The sequence below is a fragment of the Anomaloglossus baeobatrachus genome, chromosome 7 (assembly GCF_048569485.1).
Source record: "Anomaloglossus baeobatrachus isolate aAnoBae1 chromosome 7, aAnoBae1.hap1, whole genome shotgun sequence".
Taxonomy (NCBI): domain Eukaryota; kingdom Metazoa; phylum Chordata; class Amphibia; order Anura; family Aromobatidae; genus Anomaloglossus; species Anomaloglossus baeobatrachus.
The window spans coordinates 149196339-149218058 of NC_134359.1; the positions used below are offsets into that span (position 1 = coordinate 149196339).

At 43.6% G+C, this 21720-nt stretch overlaps 1 protein-coding gene across 3 annotated transcripts in view; it reads left to right on the forward strand.

Annotated features, from left to right (window-relative positions):
* PMS1 (PMS1 homolog 1, mismatch repair system component) overlaps window positions 1-21720 on the forward strand; it is a 929444-nt gene that overhangs the window by 734155 nt on the left and 173569 nt on the right. For all 3 annotated transcript variants that reach the window (XM_075317757.1, XM_075317755.1, XM_075317758.1), the window contains one exon: window positions 6509-7299. In XM_075317757.1, the coding sequence (XP_075173872.1) occupies window positions 6509-7299 (791 nt within the window). The remainder of the gene's footprint in view (window positions 1-6508; window positions 7300-21720) is intronic.

Sequence of the window (21720 nt, forward strand, 5' to 3'; positions counted from 1 at the left end):
CTGAGATAACGATCATTGGCTGTAAGCCATGATCATCATTAACAGGGATAAACACTTAAAATAGATCTCTCTGTTTCTAATGACTCTAAATAATGTGTTTCCTTTTTTTATTGAATTATTGAAATAAATTAACTTTTTGATGATATTCTAATTTATTGAGATGCACCTGTAACTGCATTAATGTGCAAACATGCAAAAGTTCAAAGATGAGGAAATGTAAATGATACCAACCTAATATTGAAGCATCCGAAATATGTATGTCAGAGTGTTGTAAGCTGGTTCTCATGTAAATGTCAGAAGTCTTTAAGTATGGCTGCAGCCCACAAATGTAAGAAAAACATATCCATGTTATTTATTAAGCAGGAGACCCGGTACACATACCCCAGAGAAAAGTAGTCAAGCCATAACGTACGTTTTGTGAATATTATAAAATAGCTTAATCAGGGAAAGGAGCTTTTGTTGCACCCCACAATGTGGGTGGATTATATGTGCACCAGACTGATCATTTGCTGTGCCATTCATTGCTTGACAACCACCTGTGGTGGTGCATGCTGCTATTATGATCCCTCTCGGTGTGCAGCTTGGCTGTCACAGCCATCGGTGCATGCACAGGAGCGGGAACACATAACCATGACTTCTGGGCATGTGCCGACAGCACAAAGACAGGGAGGATGCCGGCAAGATGAAGATCAGCTGTGCACGCATGCACACTGCAGAATGAACACCTGTGAGTAGCTGAGTTAGTTTTGTGGATTGAGAAATATGAAAAGTGGCAATGAATAACTTATTATGCAGGCCAAATAGCAAAGTGTACAATAGATACCAGAATATTATCTATCTAATCCACATACACATGATTAATAAAACATTTATAATCATCCACACAGAATGATAGGCAGAAAACTGAATAAAAAAAATGGAAAAAGTAGTGATCAAACTCATTTTTGTAAAGTATAAAATTCAGTTGTTCTACATCAAGTTGTTGAAATCACATCAATATAGTCACATCAGAAGCTGCAGGTATCACAAATACAAAGCATCAACAAATGAGATGGAGTCTAGCACCAAAAAGTTTCAAGGAAAACAACAAAAAGAAAATGTGTTTAACCCCTTCATGACCATGGATGTACCAGTATGTCCTTGGCTGTGTCTGTCCCGTTGATCTGATCAGCAGATGTGAGATCCACCCGCACCTTTTAACCCCTTAGATCGAGCTGTAAAATTCTGACAGCGCAATCTAATGGGCTCCAGTGGAGGTCATGCCATTCCCTGCTGCCATCAGCAGCCCAATGACGCGATCATGGGGCACCAATGGGTTGACATGGCAGCACAGGGTCAGATGATGTCCCCTGTTGTTGCCACGTCTCACTTCCTGTAAATGATTACAGAGCATCGGCACTCACAGGGGCTCAGCATTTCTGCTAATCAGAGGGGACTAGTAAAATCAGTAAAAAAAAAAGTTTTAATAAACATAATAAAACCTGTACGTTCAAATCACCTCCCTTTTTGCCCCATTGAAAATAAAGCCATAATAATAATAATAATAAAAATACACATTTGGTATCATCAAGTTAAAAAATGCTTGAGCTATCAAAATATAACATCAGTTAATCTAGTTGGAATTTTTTTCTCGCTACACCATGTACCAAATGCCAAATTTGTTTTTTCTGGTCGCCGCAACATTGCATGAAAATGCTATAACATGCAATCAAACATAGCATCTACAGAAAAATGGAATAATTAAAAATGCCGACTCAAGACGCAAAAAATAAGCCATGAGTGTGAGCCCCAGATCCCGAAAAATGAGAACGCTACGAGTCTCAGAAAATGGCAACAAAAATGCTATTCTTTTTTTTTTTTTTTTTTAACCACTTAGATAAAAGTAAAATTCTACATGTTTGCAATCTATAAACTCGTAATAACCTGGGTAATCATAATGCCAGGTCACTTTTTCAAAATGGTGAACACGGTAAATAACAAATCCCCAAAAACAATTATGCAATTGCACTTTTTTTGCAATTTCACCGCACTTGAATTTTTGATTTTTTTTTTCCCATTTTTCAGTACAATTTGAGGCAGAATGAATTGTGTCATTGAAAAGTACAACCTCAAGTACAGCCCCACAAAAAACAATCCCTCATATGGCTATATCGACAGAAAAATAAAAAAAGTTATGGCTCTTGGAAGAAGTAGAGGAAATAACAAAAAACTGAAAATCACCCGGGGGCAAAGGGGTTAAATTGAGTTAAAAACACAAAAGAGATTGGTGATAGTTGCGTTTTAGAAAAGGAAAGAAACTTGAGTGCCTCTCTGTGACGCCTGGGTACCAATGTATCCAGGGTGACGATCACCTCGTTTCTCTCTGTGCTAATAATTTCTTTAAATTCCCATCTCCGATCCCACCATGGATAACATCCATCCCCCGTACTTTCAGAGACCTAGGATCACACCAATGGTGTGCTTTAAAATGCTGTGGAAAAGTTTTTAATAGTGTGGTATTATCCACTGTCCTGACCACTCGTCCCTCACATGCTCTCTGACTCTACATTGTGGCTGCTTCAGCTGTGAACTAAAACCTTTTTCTTTTAACTAAGCTGTGAACTAGGCATGTCTCCAAGGCTGTCCAGGTGACAGCTGTGGGGGGCAGCCAGTCATCACTTTGTTGCAGCTCACAGCTGCGCTGTGAGTTACACATATCCCTGTCACCACTTAAAATATTTAGTGGCGAGCATTGAGTGGAGATGCCAGATTCCTGTTGAATGGCAGCCTGATATTTTACTACTATCAATTTACTGCGCTGTTTTCACCGCTGGCTAAGTCACTACCACACTACTATTCTGACCGGTAAGGGCATTATGTATGGCAGAGACTTCTTCTATCGGTGAGAACAGCACAGTAGTTTGGGATTAGTTTTACAACTGAGCTCTGCTATGCCCAGTGCTTTTTTTTGTAAAAAAAAATATTTGCCGATACGCATCTCTGAGGAGTGGGGGTGGGGTGTGCTGTCAGGCACCGCTGGCCGAGAATGAGGAGCAGGGTGGGGGGGGTGCCGGTGCCAGTGGAGAGAGTGGACGATCATGTGAGCACAGGTATGAGATTTGTATACTTCTGGACACATTCTGATTTAATGTGTCCAGCCTCAGTCAATTCATTTTCATTGAGCATATCTGTTCAGCACGTGACCACATCTATGTAAATCTCATACTTGCAGCTTCATAACCTCCCACTCTCACCGCCAGCACCAGAGAATCTTGACAGCGTGCAGTGTGCACACTGTGAGAATTGAGAAGGCTGCAGTCACAGACACAAGGAGTGACTGCAGACTCATCACAACTTTGGACAACCCCTTTAATGCTCCTAACAACATAAATAAAAATATAGTAACCCTTAACTTGTCAGACGGCACAAGACTTTATTAAAGAGATTGTCCACTACTTTAACATTGATGACCTTTCCTTAGGATAGGTCACCAATGTCTGACTGTTCGGGGTCCGGCATCTGGCAACCCCGCCAATTCCCTACTCTAGGTGTCGTGGTGGCAGGTGGCCAGAAGTGCTCAGTTCTGGATCGACTCAGTCTTCTGATAGTGGCAGCAGTCTCCTATTAAAATCAATGAGGTGGATGTGCAGTACCCGGCCGCGGACACCATCAGAGGATGGAGTAGATCCAGAAATAAGCATTTCCGGCCACCTGCATCATAATCAGCTGATCAGTGGGGGTCCCATTGCTCTTATATCAGAAGCAATGCACAAGTGGGACCAAGGCCTAATGATAGGAAATTGTCAGTATCACAAATAAACATTTACTTTCAGGTACCTTATAGATGATGTTGTCTCTAGTCATTTCTTTCTATTCTTCATCTTGTCCTGACGCAATGATGACTTTTCACATTCACATCTCGTCTCTGCAGATTTCCATCTTCTCCGGTCTTCTGTAACACATCCCGACACGATGCCCCTAAAAGTAGCAGAATGATTATAATACTTCTACTTAAAAATATCTGCCCTACTGTGCCCCAGAATAAATAATGGCCCCTCACAGTATTCTCTGCACAAAATATGACCCACACTGTCCCTCTTATGGTACATGCCCTCCATATTCCCTCTCTTTCCAAACTGAGCCTACTGTTTACAGTGTCCTTTACACTGTGTCCCCTTATATTGCCCAGTCTTTATACTGTGCCTTCATCACACTCTCCCTCCTTGCTATAACCTCACACTGTCCTCCCATTCTGCCCCCTCTCCATACCACCTCCCTCCTCAAATTCTTCTCATCCCTTACTGTCTCCTAACTACCTCCTGTGTGTCCATATACTTTTCCACCTCACTCCCCATCCTGCCCACTTGCTCCTCATACAATGTCACTCTTTATTCTGTGTCCTCAAAATTTCTTTCCAGTTCGCTCCACATCCTCTCTGTCCCCATGCATCACCCCTCACCCTCTCTGTCCCCATGCATCACCCCTCATCCTCTCTGTCCCCATGCATCACCCCTCATCCTCTCTGTCCCCATGCATCACCCTTCATCCTTTCTGTCCCCATGCATCACCCCTCATCCTCTCTCTCCCCATGCATGAAACCTCATCCTCTCTCTCCCCATACTGTGTCCAAAGATACTTCCCCCTCCCTATCCTCTTTTCCCACCATACTCTGTCCACAGATAGTTCCCTCCCCCCATACTGTGTATATAGATATTGCCCCCTCCCCACCCTCTGTACCCCCAAAGTGTGTCCACAGATGGTTCCCATTCCCCACCCTCTGTCCCCCCCATAGTGTGTCCACAGATAGTTCCCTCCCCCACCCTCTCTCCCCCATACTGTTTCATAAATACCCCCTTCTCAACCCATAATGTTCCTCCTCCATGTCACAGTGGAGCACTTACCAGCGTCTCTCTGCTGCCTCCACGCTGCGGCCCTGACTTCCGGGTCAGCAGTGTGATCAGCTGACCTGATCACATGAAAGCCGTTGCGCTGACCCGGAAATCAGCGCCAGGGATCACCGCCTCAATTGTCCTCGCGTCTGACAGATACAAGGACAATTGAGCAGTAGGAGCTGCGCGCTGCACTTTCTATGAGTGCGGCTGTCAGCGTGACAGCCACGCTCAGAGAATAACCGGCTCCCACCCCGGCAGACTTCCACACCGCCACATCAGGAAGTCTGACACCGCCCCACCAGCTCCCCCCTAGATACGCCTCTGGCTTGTGCCTCAGCTCCACACATTGCTAATTTGTATAGTTTACAAATTAGCCATGTGGACAGAGCCAGAGGTGCTATTCAGATTTTCCGGTACACCGTACTGGCACGTACCGCCGCAAAAAAACAACTGGTAATGCCCCATTCAGACGTACCTGCATTACAGACATCTGAAGGAGGCTTTATGCTGACATAGCAGAGCCGTATATCTAATCCCCATCATTTGTGTTACAGCCCACAAAGCTGCACGTCTAATTCTAATCATCTAGTGCACATCATGTGTGATACAGCCCACAGTGCTGCACATCTAATGCTCATCATGTGTGATACACTGCTCTGCAGGCTGTATCTAATCCCATAATGTGTGATACATCCCAGAGCAACATCATATATCTAGTCCTCATCATGTGTGGTATGGCCTGCAGAACTGTGAATCTGATACCCATCTTGTGTGATGTAGCCAATAGAACCACATATATATTACCTGTCATGTGTGATACATTCCGCAGAGCCACATATCTAATCCAATCTTGTGTGATTAGAGCCACATATCTAATGCCCATCATGTGTGATATCGCCTGGAGAGTTGTGTATGTAATACCCATCATGTGTACTATAGCACACAACAATGCTTATCTAATTCCAGCATGATGCACTTCCTGTATGTAATCTCAACGAGTGATGCAGAGATGTGTTTATAGTCCCATTACTTTGTACACTCCTTGTATCTAATCTTAATGTGTTATACTGTACAATCTGCATGTATCAAATCTAAGCATGTAATAAACTTACTGCACTTAATGCTGGCACGTGATACACGATTTGTAGCTAATCTCAGCATGTGCTACACGCCATGTATCCAATCCCAGCATGTGATACAGTGACCAGCACTAAACAACAGAATCTTCACCATCAGCTGTCCTCTGATACACTGCCTACATCTTGGTACCACTTTAAGTCACCAACAAAATGGCTCTGCATTGTGATTGTAAACATTCTTTCTGATGTCTTTGCAAATGCCCAGAAGTGGAGGAGTGACATCAGACATCAGACACGTGAGCAGATCATGCCCACTTTAACTGCAGTCATAATTCGAGCTAACAGTACACTAGGTTTTCTAGGCAAATTTCAGCAGCTTCTCCCCCCAGTGTTTATAAGTGGAAAATATCAAAACTTTTAAAATTAGTTTTCATATTTTATACCAATAAAAAAGTTGTTTTTTTTTATTTAAAACATGAATATTCATTTCCTCAGTTGTTAGAAAAAATATTTTAGACATTTCTTTTAATGTAATGTTTTTTTTTCCCTTTTCTACAGGAATTTATTTTTGAAGCTGTGGAGAAGGTGTTAAAATCCGTGTATCCTGACCCAGTAACAATGTCAAGTAGCAAACCAGATGCACAGTCCAAAGATAACCATACCAATTATATTGAGCCTCCAAGTGCAGATCAGTATGACATTAGTACTGAAAATAAGAAATGGAAAGAACAAAACTTGTCCCTGTCTCCTGAAAATAATGATAAAAGTGAGCTGCCACTACATTTGTATGAAGATCAGTCGTTTATCTGTGATCATTCACTTAAACCTTACATGGAGCAGGTTCCTGGTACACCTACAACTAGTTCCTTACCAGATCTAGTAAAGCAGATAGATGCTGAAGGTAGTTCTTACACTGAGGCCCAGTGTCCAGAGATACAAGCAATAAGAAATGCAACATCTAGTAATGATATTATAATAACTGATGATACTTGGAGCAGAGGGAATGCTTTCAGAGACCACTCTATAGACAATATACAACCGGTAACTGTAATGTGCCCTTCATCTGTAAACCCTTGTAATGAGAAGTCAAATGACACTGCTCTGAGTAAGAGCCATCATGACAATAAACACCAAAATACAACAAATATAATAACTGAGAAGCCTGGAATTGTTACTGCGTATGACCTAATGAACAATCGAGTGATCAGGAAACCTGTGTCTGCAATAGATATATTTACTCACGAACGCAGAGCCTTGTTGGTCAATGACAGTCCAGAGGTTCCATTTGATGAAATTTCTTCAGTCATTGTGGAGCTGTGGGAAAAACTTAGTGAAGAAGACAAACTCGGGTAAGTTTTTAATCCAATAGATTGCAGCCCTTTGAGAATGAAACCCCATTAATTTTCTATTGCATTATTGTTGGTCCCTGTTTTCTCTTTTTTTTTTTCTTTTTTAAATTTGGTTCCAGTCCGGAATCTGGTCCCCATGTAAGTCTATGGGGACCAGAACGCAGAGATTAAAAATGAAGATAGAAGAAATAGGGGGTAGGAGCCTGCATGCTGTACTCACGGAGGATCCGTCATGGCGGCACAGTGCTTCCAGGTCATGCATTGACCTCCGGAGCCGATAATTAACCCTCATTGAATATTCACTACTTTGACAGCTTTCCCCACCGACATGTGTAATTGGTTTCAGTCAACGCGCCCCCACCTTGAGTGTCAGCGTGTCAGCTGACTGCAACCAATCACAGGTGCCAGGATGGCCGGTGGGTGGGTAAAGCAGTGCAACTGTCTGTGGGTCAGTATCGTGGTATAAAAATAAATGAATAAATAAAACAATTAGCATGGGGTCCCCCCGTATTATGATGCCAGCACAGATAATGCCCATGGCTACAGGCTGCAGCCCAAAAAAAAAAATGAATCACATGTGGCTTTTTTAAAATTATTTAAATAATTAAAAAAAAACGACATGCGGTCCCTCCAATTCTGATAGCCAGCCAAAATAAAGCCCGACAGATGGGGGCTGCTATTCTCAGAATGGGGAGGTCCATGCTTATTGGACTACGCCTAACCTAAATATAGCAACCTTCAGTTGCTCCTGAATTGTCGCATCCATTAAATGCGTCAAGCCCAGCGCTTTACCTGGCTCTTCCCGATTGCCTTGTTGCTGTGGAAATTTGGCTAATATAAGAGGTTAATAACCGCCCACAGCTGTTACTAAGCTCTAGATTAGCAATGGCAGGTGTCTATGAGACAACCCCATCACTAATCTGTAAGTGAAAAAAATAAACGTAAACTACAAAAAAATCCTTTATTTGCAATAAAATTAAAAAAGCACCCTCTTTCACCACTTTACTAATCCCCCAAACAACCCTGCAGGTATTACGTAATACACACGAAGTCCCACGACAATTCAGCCCTGCTCCATCTGAACCTCACAGTGCATAAAGTTAGAACATGACTGCCTGCTGTGAGCTCCAGAGAAGGAATGAGCCGCAGCGATCAGCGGTGACATTACTCAAGTTTGTTGCTGTGACAGCTGGAGTCCTCCACCTGTGACTACAGGTAACCTGACCTCAGAGGACCTCTGATGACCTCATTAAACTCAGTGACCTCATCTGCATCTCCTGGCAGAAAACAGCATTTTTTTTCCCAAGAGATGCAGATTTGGTGCTGAAATTTTTACACCATATTCCTGCATTCATTCTACACCTCCTGGCAAAAAAAGGTGTTGGTTGGGTGCATAAATATGGTGTAAAAAAAATGTCATCACCAAATTTGCATCTCTTGGCCCAAAAACGAAAAAAGCAAAATGTTTTTTTTTTCTGCCAAAAGCTGTAAATTTGGTGCTGAAATCTGGTGCAGACATTTCAGCACCAAACTTGCACCTACTAGCAGAAAACTGCATTAAAACTGAGGCATAAAAAAATGCGTATTTTTGCCAGGATGTGTAGATTAGGTGCAGGAATATAGTGTAAAAATGCCATCAAAAAATGTTCACCTAATGGCCCAAAAATGCAAAAATATGGGGGTTTTTTTCTGCCAAGAGCTGCAAGTTTGGTGCTGAAATCTGGTGCAAACATTACAGTACCAAATTTGCACCTTCTGGCAGAAAACTGCATCAAAACCGTGGCAAAAAAAGTGGCAATAAATACATGAAAAAAAATTGTTTTTTTGACAGTTGGTGTATCATAGTATCATCATAGTATCATAGTTTTAAGGTTGAAGGGAGACTCTAAGTCCATCTAGTTCAACCCGTAGCCTAACATGTTGATCCAGAGGAAGGCAAAAAAACCCCAATGTGGCAAACAAGTTCCAATGGGGAAAAAATTTCCTTCCTGACTCCACATCCAGCAATCAGACTAGTTCCCTGGATCAATACCCTGTCATAAAATCTAATATACATAACTGGTAATATTAAATTTTTCAAGAAAGGCATCCAGGCTCTGCTTAAATGTTAGTAGTGAATCACTCATTACAACATCATGCGGCAGAGAGTTCCATAGTCTCACTGCTCGTACAGTAAAGAATCCTCGTCTGTGATTATGATTAAATCTTCTTTCCTCAAGACGTAGCGGATGCCCCCGTGTTCCAGTCGCAGGCCTAGGTGTAAAAAGATCTTTGGAAAGGTCTCTGTACTGTCCCCTCATATATTTATACATTGTGATTAGATCCCCCCTAAGCCTTCGTTTTTCCAAACTAAATAACCCCAAGTTTAATAACCTGTCTTGGTATTGCAGCCCACCCATTCCTCTAATAATCTTGGTCGCTCTTCTCTGCACCCTCTCCAGTTCAGCTATGTCCTTCTTATATATCGGTGACCAGAATTGTACACAGTATTCTAAGTGCGGTCGCACTAGTGACTTGTACAGAGGTAGAACTATATTTTTTTCATGAACACTTATACCTCTTTTAATACATCCCATTATTTTATTAGCCCTGGCAGCAGTTGCCTGACACTGTCCACTAAAGTGAAGTTTACCATCCACCCATACACCCAAGTCTTTTTCTGTGTCTGTTTTACCCAGTGTTCTACAATTAAGTACATAATCATAAATGTTATTTCCTCTACCCAAGTGCATGACCTTACATTTATCTACATTAAACTTCAATTGCCACTTCTCAGCCCAATCCTCCAATTTACATAAATCTCCCTGTAATATAAAATTATCCTCCTCTGTATTGATTACCCTGCAGAGTTTAGTATCATCTGCAAATATTGAAATTCTACTCCGCATGCCCCCAACAAGGTCATTTATAAATATGTTGAAAAGAAGCGGGCCCAATACTGACCCCTGTGGTACCCCACTATGAACTGAGACCCAGTCCGAGTACGTACCATTAATAACCACCCTTTGTTTCCTATCACTGAGCCAGTTTTTAACCCAGTTACACATATTTTCCCCTATCCCCATTATTCTCATTTTATGTACCAACCTTTTGTGTGGCACCGTATCAAAAGCTTTTGAAAAGTCCATATACACAACATCCACTGCATTTCCCTGGTCCAGGCTTGAACTTACCTCTTCATAGAAGCTGATCAAATTAGTTTGACAGGATCGATCCCTCATAAACCCATGTTGATACTCTGTCATAAGGTTATTTTTCTTGAGATACTCCAGTATAGCATCTCTCAAGAAACCCTCAAGGATTTTACCAACCGTAGAGGTTAAACTTACCGGCCTATAATTTCCCGGCTCAGTTTTTGTCCCCTTTTTGAATATTGGCACCACATTTGCTATGCGCCAGTCCTGCGGTACCGACCCTGTTATTAAGGAATCTGAGAAGATTAAAAATAATGGTCTATCTATCACAGAACTCAATTCCTGTAGTACTCTGGGGTGTATGCCATCCGGGCCCGGAGATTTGTCAACCTTAGTGATTTCGAGGCGGCGGCGTACTTCCTGCTGGGTTAAGCAGGTAATATTCAAGGGTGAATTTATGGCATCACTGGTCATGTCATCTGCCATGGCATTTTCTTGTATAAAAACCGTAGAAAAAAAGTCATTCAGCAGGTTGGCTTTACCCTCATCCCCTTCCACCATTTCACCAAGACTATTTTTAAGGGGGCCAACACTATCGCTTTTCAGTTTTTTACTGTTTATGTAGTTAAAGAATATTTTAGGATTATTTTTACTTTCTCTCGCAATGAGTCTCTCTGTCTCAAACTTAGCTAACTTAATTTGCTTTTTACATATTTTAGATTGGGTAGATTGGGTGCAGGAATAATCTACATCTACATCTACACAAATCTACATCTCTTGCAAACAACACCCACAGTTTTCTGCCAGGAGATGCAGGTACCCGCTGTCACAAGTGAAGGACTGTGGGAACGTCCAGCTGTGACCGCAAATAACCGGAGTGACGTCACCGCTGATCGCACGGCTCAGTCATTCTCTGTCTACAGCTCACAGCGGGCAGTCATGCTCTATGGCCATGCGCTGTGACACAGATATAGCAGAGCTGAATCGCCGTGGGTCCTAGTGTGGCATACGTCCTGCAGGAGTGTTTTTCAGTTATTAAAGTGGTGAAAGAGGGGTTTTTTTGTATTTTAGTCCAAATAAAGGATTTTTTTGGTGTTTGTTTATTTACTTTCACTTACAGATTAGTGATGGGGGTGTCTCATTGATTCCTGTCATTACTAATCCAGGTCTTAGTGGCTGCTGTGGGCTGCCATGAATCCCCTCATTACCAGGGCAATCCGGAAGAGCTAGGTAAAGCACCGCGCTTGTCGAATCTAATGGATGCAGCAATCCTGGACAGCTGCATGCTTAGCCTTAGCCTGGGGGGGGCAGTCCAATAAGCTTGGACCCCCCCATGTCTGAGAATATCAGCCCCCAGCTGTCGGGCTTTATCATGGCTGGGTATCAAAATTAGGGTGGACCGCACGTTGTTTTTTTTAATTATTTATTTAAATAATTAAGAGAAAAATAAAGCTGCATGCGGTTCCTCTTATTTTATTATACAGGCAAGATGAGTGCAGGACTAGATGCTGCAACCTGTAGCCGTGAACTTTATTGAGCTGGGTATCATAACATGGGGGACCCCACGCCAAATATTTTTATTTTTACTGTACAATATTGACCCGCAGACAGTGCCTGTGATTGGCTGCAGGAAGACACTGTAACACAGGCTGGTGTGCATCTGACTGCAACCAATCACAGACACCAGGACAGCCAGTAGTCGGGAAAAGCAGTGCATATGGATGAGCAATGATTTACAGTCCAGGTCACTAATCACTAATTCCTAGTATTCATATAAATGTGGGATGTCAGTGCACATTTAGATTAAATTGTATGAGCCCATTTGCTCTATTAAGGGGACATCTTTAGATAATATCATACACCCATACATCCCTCAATTAGGCTTAGCCCTCTAAAATATGTTCAGGATATGGGTGGTACAGTGTTTAGCACTACAGTCTTGAAGTGATGGTGTCTTGGGTTTGCGTGGGTTTCCTTTGGTTATTACAGTTTCCTGCCTCACTCCAAAGGCATACTGATATGGCTGGTTTCAGATGTCTGTGTTTCAGGTACGTATGACATCCATTTTAACACTGATGCCACACGTACCCATGTTATTATTTGCTGTTACTCACACCTCCGTGTTTTCACACGGACTGTTGTGACCTCTCATGCACACATACACGCCGGCATGTTCGTTTTTTCACCAGCAGCACGGGTGTCACACAATTTGCAAAAATTACCACAAAAAGCCAGGCACTATTTTACACAAAGCAGCAGATTGCATCAGGCAGAGAAGGCTCACATGACATCAGACACTCCGACATGGCCTTCCTGATATTTCCTTGCAGCTATCAGATCACATGGTACAGCTCAGTCAATCAAGCCGGAATATCATAGTCTGTATCATACTAAGGCCAGTTTCAGACGTCCATGTTTCAGGTATGTGTGACATCCGTTTTTAACATGAATGCCACACGTACCCATGTTATTCTATACTGTTACTCACACGGACGTGTTTTCACACGGACCATGTGACCCCTCTTGACCCCGCACACATGGAGACATGTTCGTTTTTTCTCCGGTAGCACGGGTGTCACACGGATCGCACACTGATGTGATCCGTGTGACATCAGTGTGACACGTACCAGAGAAAACACAAATCTTTTAAATAAAAATATTTTCTATATTTACCTGTTTCCAGCGCTGTTCTCTTCGGCTCTGCTGGCTCCCGCTTCTGACCGCCGCTCATTATATTCATTGATTATTCACTCCATTGATGAGCTGGAAGCAGCAGCAGTGCTGGGGACTTCAGTGCTGGGGACAGGAGAGTATCCAGGTGTGTGTGTGTGTGTGTGTGGTGAGAACCTAAAAGCCAGAGCATTGCGGGCACAGCATCGCCAGGGACAGCACCAGAGGACAGCATTCCGCAGGACAGCATCACCATCGCCGGTGACAGGTGAGTATTCAGCAAGCAAGCAAGCAGTGTGTGTGCAGTGACGTCCAGGTCATCAGAGTTCCCAATGAACTCTGATGAACCCGTGAAGTCACCGTGGTGACATCCGCTGTAGCTCGGGTGTTGCGGGGGGTGTTATCAGGAGATCATCAGAGTTCATTGGGAACGCCAATGACCTCCTGGACATCACTGCATAAACACTTCTTGCTGAATACTCATCTGTCCCCGTGTTGCTGTCCCAGGCGCTGTCCCTGAGATGCTGCGGCATCCAGCTCCTCAGTGCGGTGACTAATCAATGAATATATTGAGCGGCGGTCAGAAGCGGAGGCAGCAGAGTCGAAGAAAACAGCGCTGGATACCGGTAAATACAAAAAAACTTTTTATTTCAAAGTCCCGAGTTTTCTCCGGTACGTGTCACACGTATGCAAACATAGATGTCACACTTGTGACACACGCGTGACACATGTATAACACGTATGACCGTAACCATGCATGTGGCTTGTACCTGATTAAATATGGACGTTTGAAACCGGCCTAAAGCTGAGGCAGGGGATGCAGCAGCCATTTTAAGGTGAATCTGGATAGCAAGTTGATATCAGAGCTCACAGCTGAAGGTCATAAAACATTTCAGAAATACAACAGGCAGTTACATAGGTTGAAAAAAGGCCCAAGTTCATCTAGCACAACATTCCTCCACCAATTATACTGTACATTTTGTCACTAAATCATTTATAACCAACAAGGTTATGTGTACTGAGGAAATCATCCAGCCCTTTTTAAAACTTGTTATAGTATCTGCTATTGCTACTAGAGATGAGCGATGTTCGAGTCGAACCGTTCGCCAATTTCATATTCGAGTTGTTGTTGGCGATGTTCGAGTCGTTCGACGAACTCGAACGATTTGCTTCATGTTCGACCGTTCGATAACGGTTTGATCACCAAAAGCGTAGCTAGTTACTAGCTGACTTTTCACTGTAATACTGTCAGTCACTGTTAATAATGATATTATCAAAATTCAGCGTATAGTGTGCAGGGGGGACGGGGTTTAGATCAGTGCTGCTGAGTGCTGAAGGAATGGCGATCGCCAATTTTTTTCCCTAACCGCACATACAGTGGGGCGGGCCAGACTGTCAGCCAATCACAGACACACACACACAGGAAAGTGGATTTTTGCTAGAGAAGCAAGGGCGTGTTTCATTGGCTGTGTATGTCACATGTCCTTGCCCTATAAGACCCGGCCATTTTCCCCATCGCCGCCATTATCTCAGTGCTGCGGGTGTGTGTCAGTCACCGATCCAGCTGCTGCTGCTGTGGACGCTATAAAGTGCAATCGAGACATCGGTTTAGGAAGTATGGACCAGTTGTAATTTCAGACCTTTTCAGGCCTAGATTAGAGCAATTCATAGCCATTTTTGCTAGCCAGGTCTGTGCCAGTGCTGTGCAACGGTTTTTCGCAGCGTCTGTTTAAATCAGCTCAGACAATTCTTTGGCGCATAGTATCAGTGTCTGTGATAGTCAGAGATCTACCACTGCTGTCAAGAAAGCTACACCACCTCTCCATTTCTGCTACACAATTTTAAACTGCAAAAAGTGCAGGCAACTCTTTGGGGCATAGTATCAGTGTCTGTGATAGTCAGTGACGTACCACTGCTGTCAAGAAAACTATACCACTTCTCCATTTCTGCTACACAATTCTTAACTGCAGGTAGTCCAGGCAATTCTTTGGGGCATAGTATCAGTGTCTGTGATAGTCAGTGACCTATCATTGCTGTCAAGAAAGCTAGACCACCTCTCCATGTCTGCTACAAAATTTTTAACTGCAAAAAGTGCAGGCAATTCTTTGGGGTATAGTAGTGTCTGTGATAGTCAGTGACCTACCACTGTTTCTACAAACATAGCCCAGTTCTCCATTTCTGCTAGAAAATTTCTGCAACAAACAGTGTCCAATTTGTTCACAAACAAAATGAGTGGCAAGAGGCCAGATGCTGGTGGAATGGGGAACAGGCGTGTTGGAAAGGGAGAAAAAGTTTGTGTCCGTGGGGTAGGTGGTAAATCAATAGTAACATCTGCTGAAGAAAGACCATCTTCCAGCCAAAGTAAGATGTCTACTACTTTCCGTGGACAATCTGATATGATCCCTTTGTTACGGAAATGACCATTGCTACCAAAGGTAGATGAGGCACAAAAACAGCAGATGCTTGAATAGATCTCAAGTGCTCCATCAAGTGGCCTCTCCTCCACATCAACTTCAACATTCCAAAGACTCCAGTCCTCTGAGTTGTCACCCCAATCACACTTGTTTTCTACCAGCTCTCAAGTCTCCACCCGCCCTGCAGAGTATGGTGTAACAGAGATGGTTGAGTTTGCAGAGTTGTTCATCACACTGTAGCCTGGGAATCAGAGGTCTGCTCCAAAGCTGCAGTGAGTCCAGACAAGGAAATGATCTGCACTGATGCCCAGAAGTTTTGTGAGTCAGATTCAGGCCCAGATGAAGGTTCTGAGCATAATGTAAACTGCCATTCCCAAACTGTAACGCCTCTTGGTAGAGATAATGAGGAACATGCTGATGATGATGAGACTCAGATACCTGATTGGAATGATAACTTAAGTATTCGGTCAGGGCAGGAAGAGGTTGGCTCTGAGGACAAGAGTAGTGCAAACACACAGGGTGATGATGAGGTTGTAGATCCCACTTACTGTCAACCCACAGTCAGCCAGTCGATGAGGTCAGCAGAAGAGGTGGAGGAGGATGCTACTGACGATGAGCTTAGGTTGCGCCTTCCTGGACAGAGACTGAGTACTGGAAGCACGTCAACAACTGCATCCTCAGCCATAAGTCTGCCTCTGAGCACAAGTCGGGGTGGTTCTGCAGGTCGCATGGGCTCTAAGCCTTGCCTAGCCTAGTCCTTTTTTGACATTGCAAAGGATCACCCAACTCATGTCATCTTTAAGATTTGTCGCCAATCTCTAAGAAGAGGCCAAAAACTTACTAGTTTGAGTACTTTGTCCATGAACCGTCACATGGATATGAAGCATAAGTCGCAGTGGGAAGCTCACTGTGCTACAATGCAGCCTAGCGGAGTGGACAACTACCGTCTGCCCCTTCAAGTGCATCCGTGTGCTCTTCATCCTCTGTGACTGTGGGGACTGCAGTCACACATGCTTTTTTACGCAGACCTTCCACCTCTTTACCCACAACAGGCAGTGTGATTGGCAGGTCGTCAGTTGTTTTGGAAGTGAAAACAGCTGCTGGTGTTGAGCTCTCTCAGACATCGAGAGCACCACCTTTGGATGAAGGCAACATTATGTCTCCGCCTGCACTTTCCTCCCAAACCAGCAGTTTGCCAGGGACACCCTACTCAACGCCGTCTCAGCACAGCAGCCAGCCCTCGGTCCCTCAGATGAGGACAAGTAAAAGACCATTTCCTCCTAGCCATGACAAAGCTAAGAGGTTGACTTTCAGCATCTGCAAGCTGTTGGCTACAAAAATGCTGCCTTTCCGCCTGGTGGACACACAGGATTTTCGAGACCTTTTGCCCGTCGCTGTGCCCCAGTACCAGATGCCCAGTCGCCACTACTTCTCCAACAAAGGTGTGCCTGCGCTACACCAGCATGTCGCACACAACATCACCGCTTCCTTGAGAAACAATGTGTGTGACAGGGTGCATTTCACCACAGATACTTGGACCAGTAAGCATAGACAGTGGCGTTACATGTCGCTGACTGGGCACTGGGTAACTATGGTGAGAGATGGAGAAGGGTCTGCTGTACAAGTCTTGCCGTCTCCACGAGTTGTGCGTCAATCCTCTGTATGTAGAAGTTCCTCAACTGCTTCTGCCTCTTCCATCTCGTCTGGGTCCTCCACTTCCGCCCAAAGCCTGTTTGGTCATGCCATCCGCGTTGTAACTGTGCACAAGGAATCCCGCGCACCTCCTTACTATGCTGGGAGCAGAGCTTAATGGCATCAGGCGGTCTGTTATGATCCGAAACCATGGAAGATCACCACAAATCATTGGCAAAAAGGTGACAAGAGCATTGGCAACTAATCTGGCCGCCATCCCCTTACTAACCAACACAACTAGAAGTAGCCGAGGGGTGAACTAATATCCTGTGCACCGCGAACCCAGCCGGAGAACTAACTATCCTAAAGGTAGGAAAGATGAATAGATCTCTGCCTCAGAAAATAGACAAGAATAGCAAGCCCCCCACATTCAAAGACTGCGGTGATATAGGAAAAACACAATACACAGGTAGATGACAGGATTAGCAAAAGGTGAGGCCCCCGCTGACTAAAATAGGAAAGGACAGGAAAGGGACTGATGGTAGCCAGAGAAAAACCCTGCAAAATACCAACTTCCTGATAGTACAAAAAGGCCCTCAGATCGCTCGATCTGAACTCCGTCCTATACCAGGTGCCCTTGTCATACCAATGAACAGAAAACAAGAATTATAACAAATTCAACAAGCCATAAACACATGGACCCAAAAGAGCTATACTCCACACAGAACTGCAGGGAGTTCCTCAACAATCCACTGAGGGGGAAAATCCCTGGAAGGAAATAAACTGAAACCAACCACAACAAAAGACAAACCCAGATAAGCAAAAGAACCAGGCAATAAATAAAGAGCAAGAACTTATCTGGAGTGGATGTGGTGTAGAGCAGGATTAAGCAGGCTAGAGATACAAAGAACAACTGACATCCGGCAACAGCCTGCAAACAGACCAGGACTTAAATAAGCAGAGAGTTAGGAAAGGAAACACCCACTGCACAACCTACCTGGTCTCTGTCCAAACCCTTCCTGGCCACCAGAGGGAGCCTCCCAGCAGCCAAGACATAACTAACATTCACAACAGCGGTCTTTACTTTGAAATGTCTGGGAAATGTGAGTGACACAGCTGACGAGATGTGGTCAGCTCTGGAGACCGAGTTTCAGCAATGGTTGTCTCCACTCAACCTGCAGCCAGGGAAGGCCGAGTGCGACAATGCTGCAAACCTGGGTGCGGCCCTTCACCGGGGCAATATGACACATGTGCCTTGTATGTCTCACGTGTTGAACCTTGTTGTCCAGCAATTTTTAACCCACTATCCCGGCCTAGATGGGCTTAAGCAAAGGGCACTGTCACTATGCTCACTTCCGCCGTTCACACCCCGCAACTGAATGACTTGCATCACTCCAGAAGTCTTTCGGCCTGCCAGTTCACTGCCTGAGATGCGATGTGCCGACACGCTGGAATTCGACTCTCCACATGTTACAGCAACTGTGGCAGCATTTCTGAGCCCTGGTGCAATACGTTATGACATATAGCCTGGGCCAACGAGATGCAGAGGTGGGGCAGATCACGCTGCTGGAGTGGTCTCAGATCAAGGACCTATGCACCCTTCTGCACAGTTTCGAAATGGCGACGAAGATGTTTAGCGCTGACGATGCCATTATCAGCATGACAATTCCAGTCATTTACATGCTGGAGCACACTCTAAACACTATTCAGAGTCAGGGGGTGGGACAAGAGGAAGGGGAGGAAGTACACTAGGATTCATATGTGCAAGGGATACCAACATCTACAAGGTCCAGACATTCATCATCACGAAGGCGGCAGGCATGGGACGGTGGGGGAGAGGGGTTAACAAGGGCGCATGGTAGCAACCAAAATGCTGAGGAAGGTGCAGTAGACCAGGAAGAAATGGAGGATGAACTCTTGATGGGCATGGAAGACTCAGCAGATGAGGGAGACCTTGGTCAAATTTTGGTTGAACGAGGTTGGGGGGAGATGTCAGAGGAAGAAAGCACGGTTATCACTTCCCCGCCGCAAACACAGCGAGGACTTGGTCCGCATGGATGTGCAAGACACATGAGCACCTTCTTGCTGCACTACCTACAACATGACCCTCGGATTGTCCAAATTAGAATTAATGATGTCTACTGGGTGGCCACGCTATTAGATCCCCGGTACAAGTCCAAATTTTGTGAAATAATTCCAGCCATAGAAAGGGATGCACGTATGCAGGAGTATCAGCAGAAGCTGTTACTCAATCTTAGCTCGCCTTTTCCACCAAACACCAGTGGTGCACGGAGTGAATCTCCCAGTTGTAACTTGCCAAGTATGGTACTGTCTCTTCATTATCAGTCAAACCGTACCAGCAACACTGGTGCTGGTAACAGTAATTTTATGGAATAGTTTCATAATTTTTTTAGACCATCCAATGCAAGGCCACAAGAGACAAGAAGTCTGACACAGTCAACGGCTGGAGATGATGATACAGGAGTATCTCCAAATGAACATCGATACCATGATTTTGCAACTGGAGCCTTGCTCATTTTGGGCTTACAATCTTGAAAAATGGCCTGAGCTCGCCACTTACGCCTTGGAAATCTTGCCGTGTCCCGCAGCCAGCGTTGTCTCTGAACGTGTCTTCAGTGCTGCTGGGTGTGTGCTGACAGATAAGCGCACGTGTCTGTCCAGTGACAATGTGGACAGACTAACGTTCATCAAGATGAACAAGTCATGGATCCGCAAGGACTTTACTACCCCTGTGTCATCCTGAGGAGAGTAAAGGCTGGCGTATTTTGGAATGTGCTTCATGCAAATCTACCTGTGAAGTTTACAACTGGAAGTAGTGTGCATTAAACATGATCCATCAAAAGTAATCTGACAGGTGCCCCGCCCCTATCAAAATGTGTCAAAGTTGTGCTGTAGCACGCCCCTTATCTATCAAAGTGTATCAAAATGTGTTCTCTTTTATTGATTCGTGATATATTTATTGGGTTTTGATAAATCTTGGTGGTGTAATTCACAATCTATAATATTAGTTTATAGGATTAATATTAAAGAATGTGTATTACACTACAGCATACAATTAACATTTGATTGGGCATATTATGTATATGGCCAATTATACTATTACCCGTTCTGTGCTGTTATGATCTTGATTGGGCATATTATGTATATGGCCAATTATACTATTACCCCGACCGTTGCTAGTAATGAGTTTTTATAACTCCCCGAGTATAAAGTTATACTGTTTGTATAAAAGACAGACACATTAAAAGATTAAATTCTTTATTGATCAAATGTCAATTGCAATCAGTAAAATGTCAGAGCATTACAATTAAAACTGTATTAAAACAGAACAATATAAAAGTATTACAAGCAACGGCATAATACACTATTTAATAATATACAAATATATATTAATTCTCTTACATAATAATTTAGTACATTACAATTCAGCATTCTGACTGTTACATTGTGAGCCACATTGTTTGTAGTATCAAGAGAGTCCTTTTTTTAGGCATCAAACTTGCTTGTGTGCTACCTAATGGAGAATGTAAAGATTGAATTGGTCGGCGGGGTGTAGATAGAGTCTGAGGTTTAGCTACACCACTAGCTTCATTGATAGGCAATTTCAATCCATCTAAAACCGCTCTAGTAGTGGGATTACCCACAATGGTAGACGGTATATTTAACTCTGCCATTGATTGCATAAACATATTCCATCCCTGGGGTAAATTTCTGTTAGTCAAGGCATGACTCTGTGTTGTATTACGTACTAAATCCAACATGTTCGATCCAGGTATTACAGATCCTTTGAAAATAAACTCGCTTTTATCATTCCATGTTGCAATATTTTTGTTCTGCAGCAGTCTGTTTAGTAAAAATTCAGCATTCTTTTTATATCGCTGGTTTACATGACTTACAATTTCAATGACAGATTTGTTTTCATCAGGGTCTGGATTTGACATTTGCCGATGATCAGACTCAGGAGTGTTAATGATCTTTAAAGTTGATAGTTCCTTCGCATCATGTTTAGCATGAACCAAGTATCTCTGTAGTACCTCGCTATATTTTTTAATTTTCACGTCATCAGGTATGTCACGACGCTGTAAAATGTCACTAATTTCATCATCAAGACGGTGAATGACATTCTGCCGTATGTTGGTTGTAACAGGGGGGCTTAGTTTGATTAGATCTTGTTTGGGGACTAGATACATTTTCTCTGTATGTTGCATTATTTGCCCGTGAGTAGACTTGTTATTATCGGGATTGCAAACCCTAAAAGAGGACCTATAAACCGCCGGTCTGGTTTAGTAGACGTTTCTTTTTCTTTATGGGCTGTGATTTATCACTCAGGGTTCTTATAGCTTTACGCCACTTTTTTAGTATATTTTTTGACGCTCTTTCAGAGGAATTCGGCCTTTTAAGATGTTTAATGCAATCTCTCCAATTGCAGTAATTAAATCACGCTTTGCATTGCATAAAATAGATTTTCTGACAGCAGGAGTTGCCTTCACTAGCATTTTTAAGAAAGCCCAGTTACGGCGGATTCTCTCAGACATCTTTGCAACACTGCG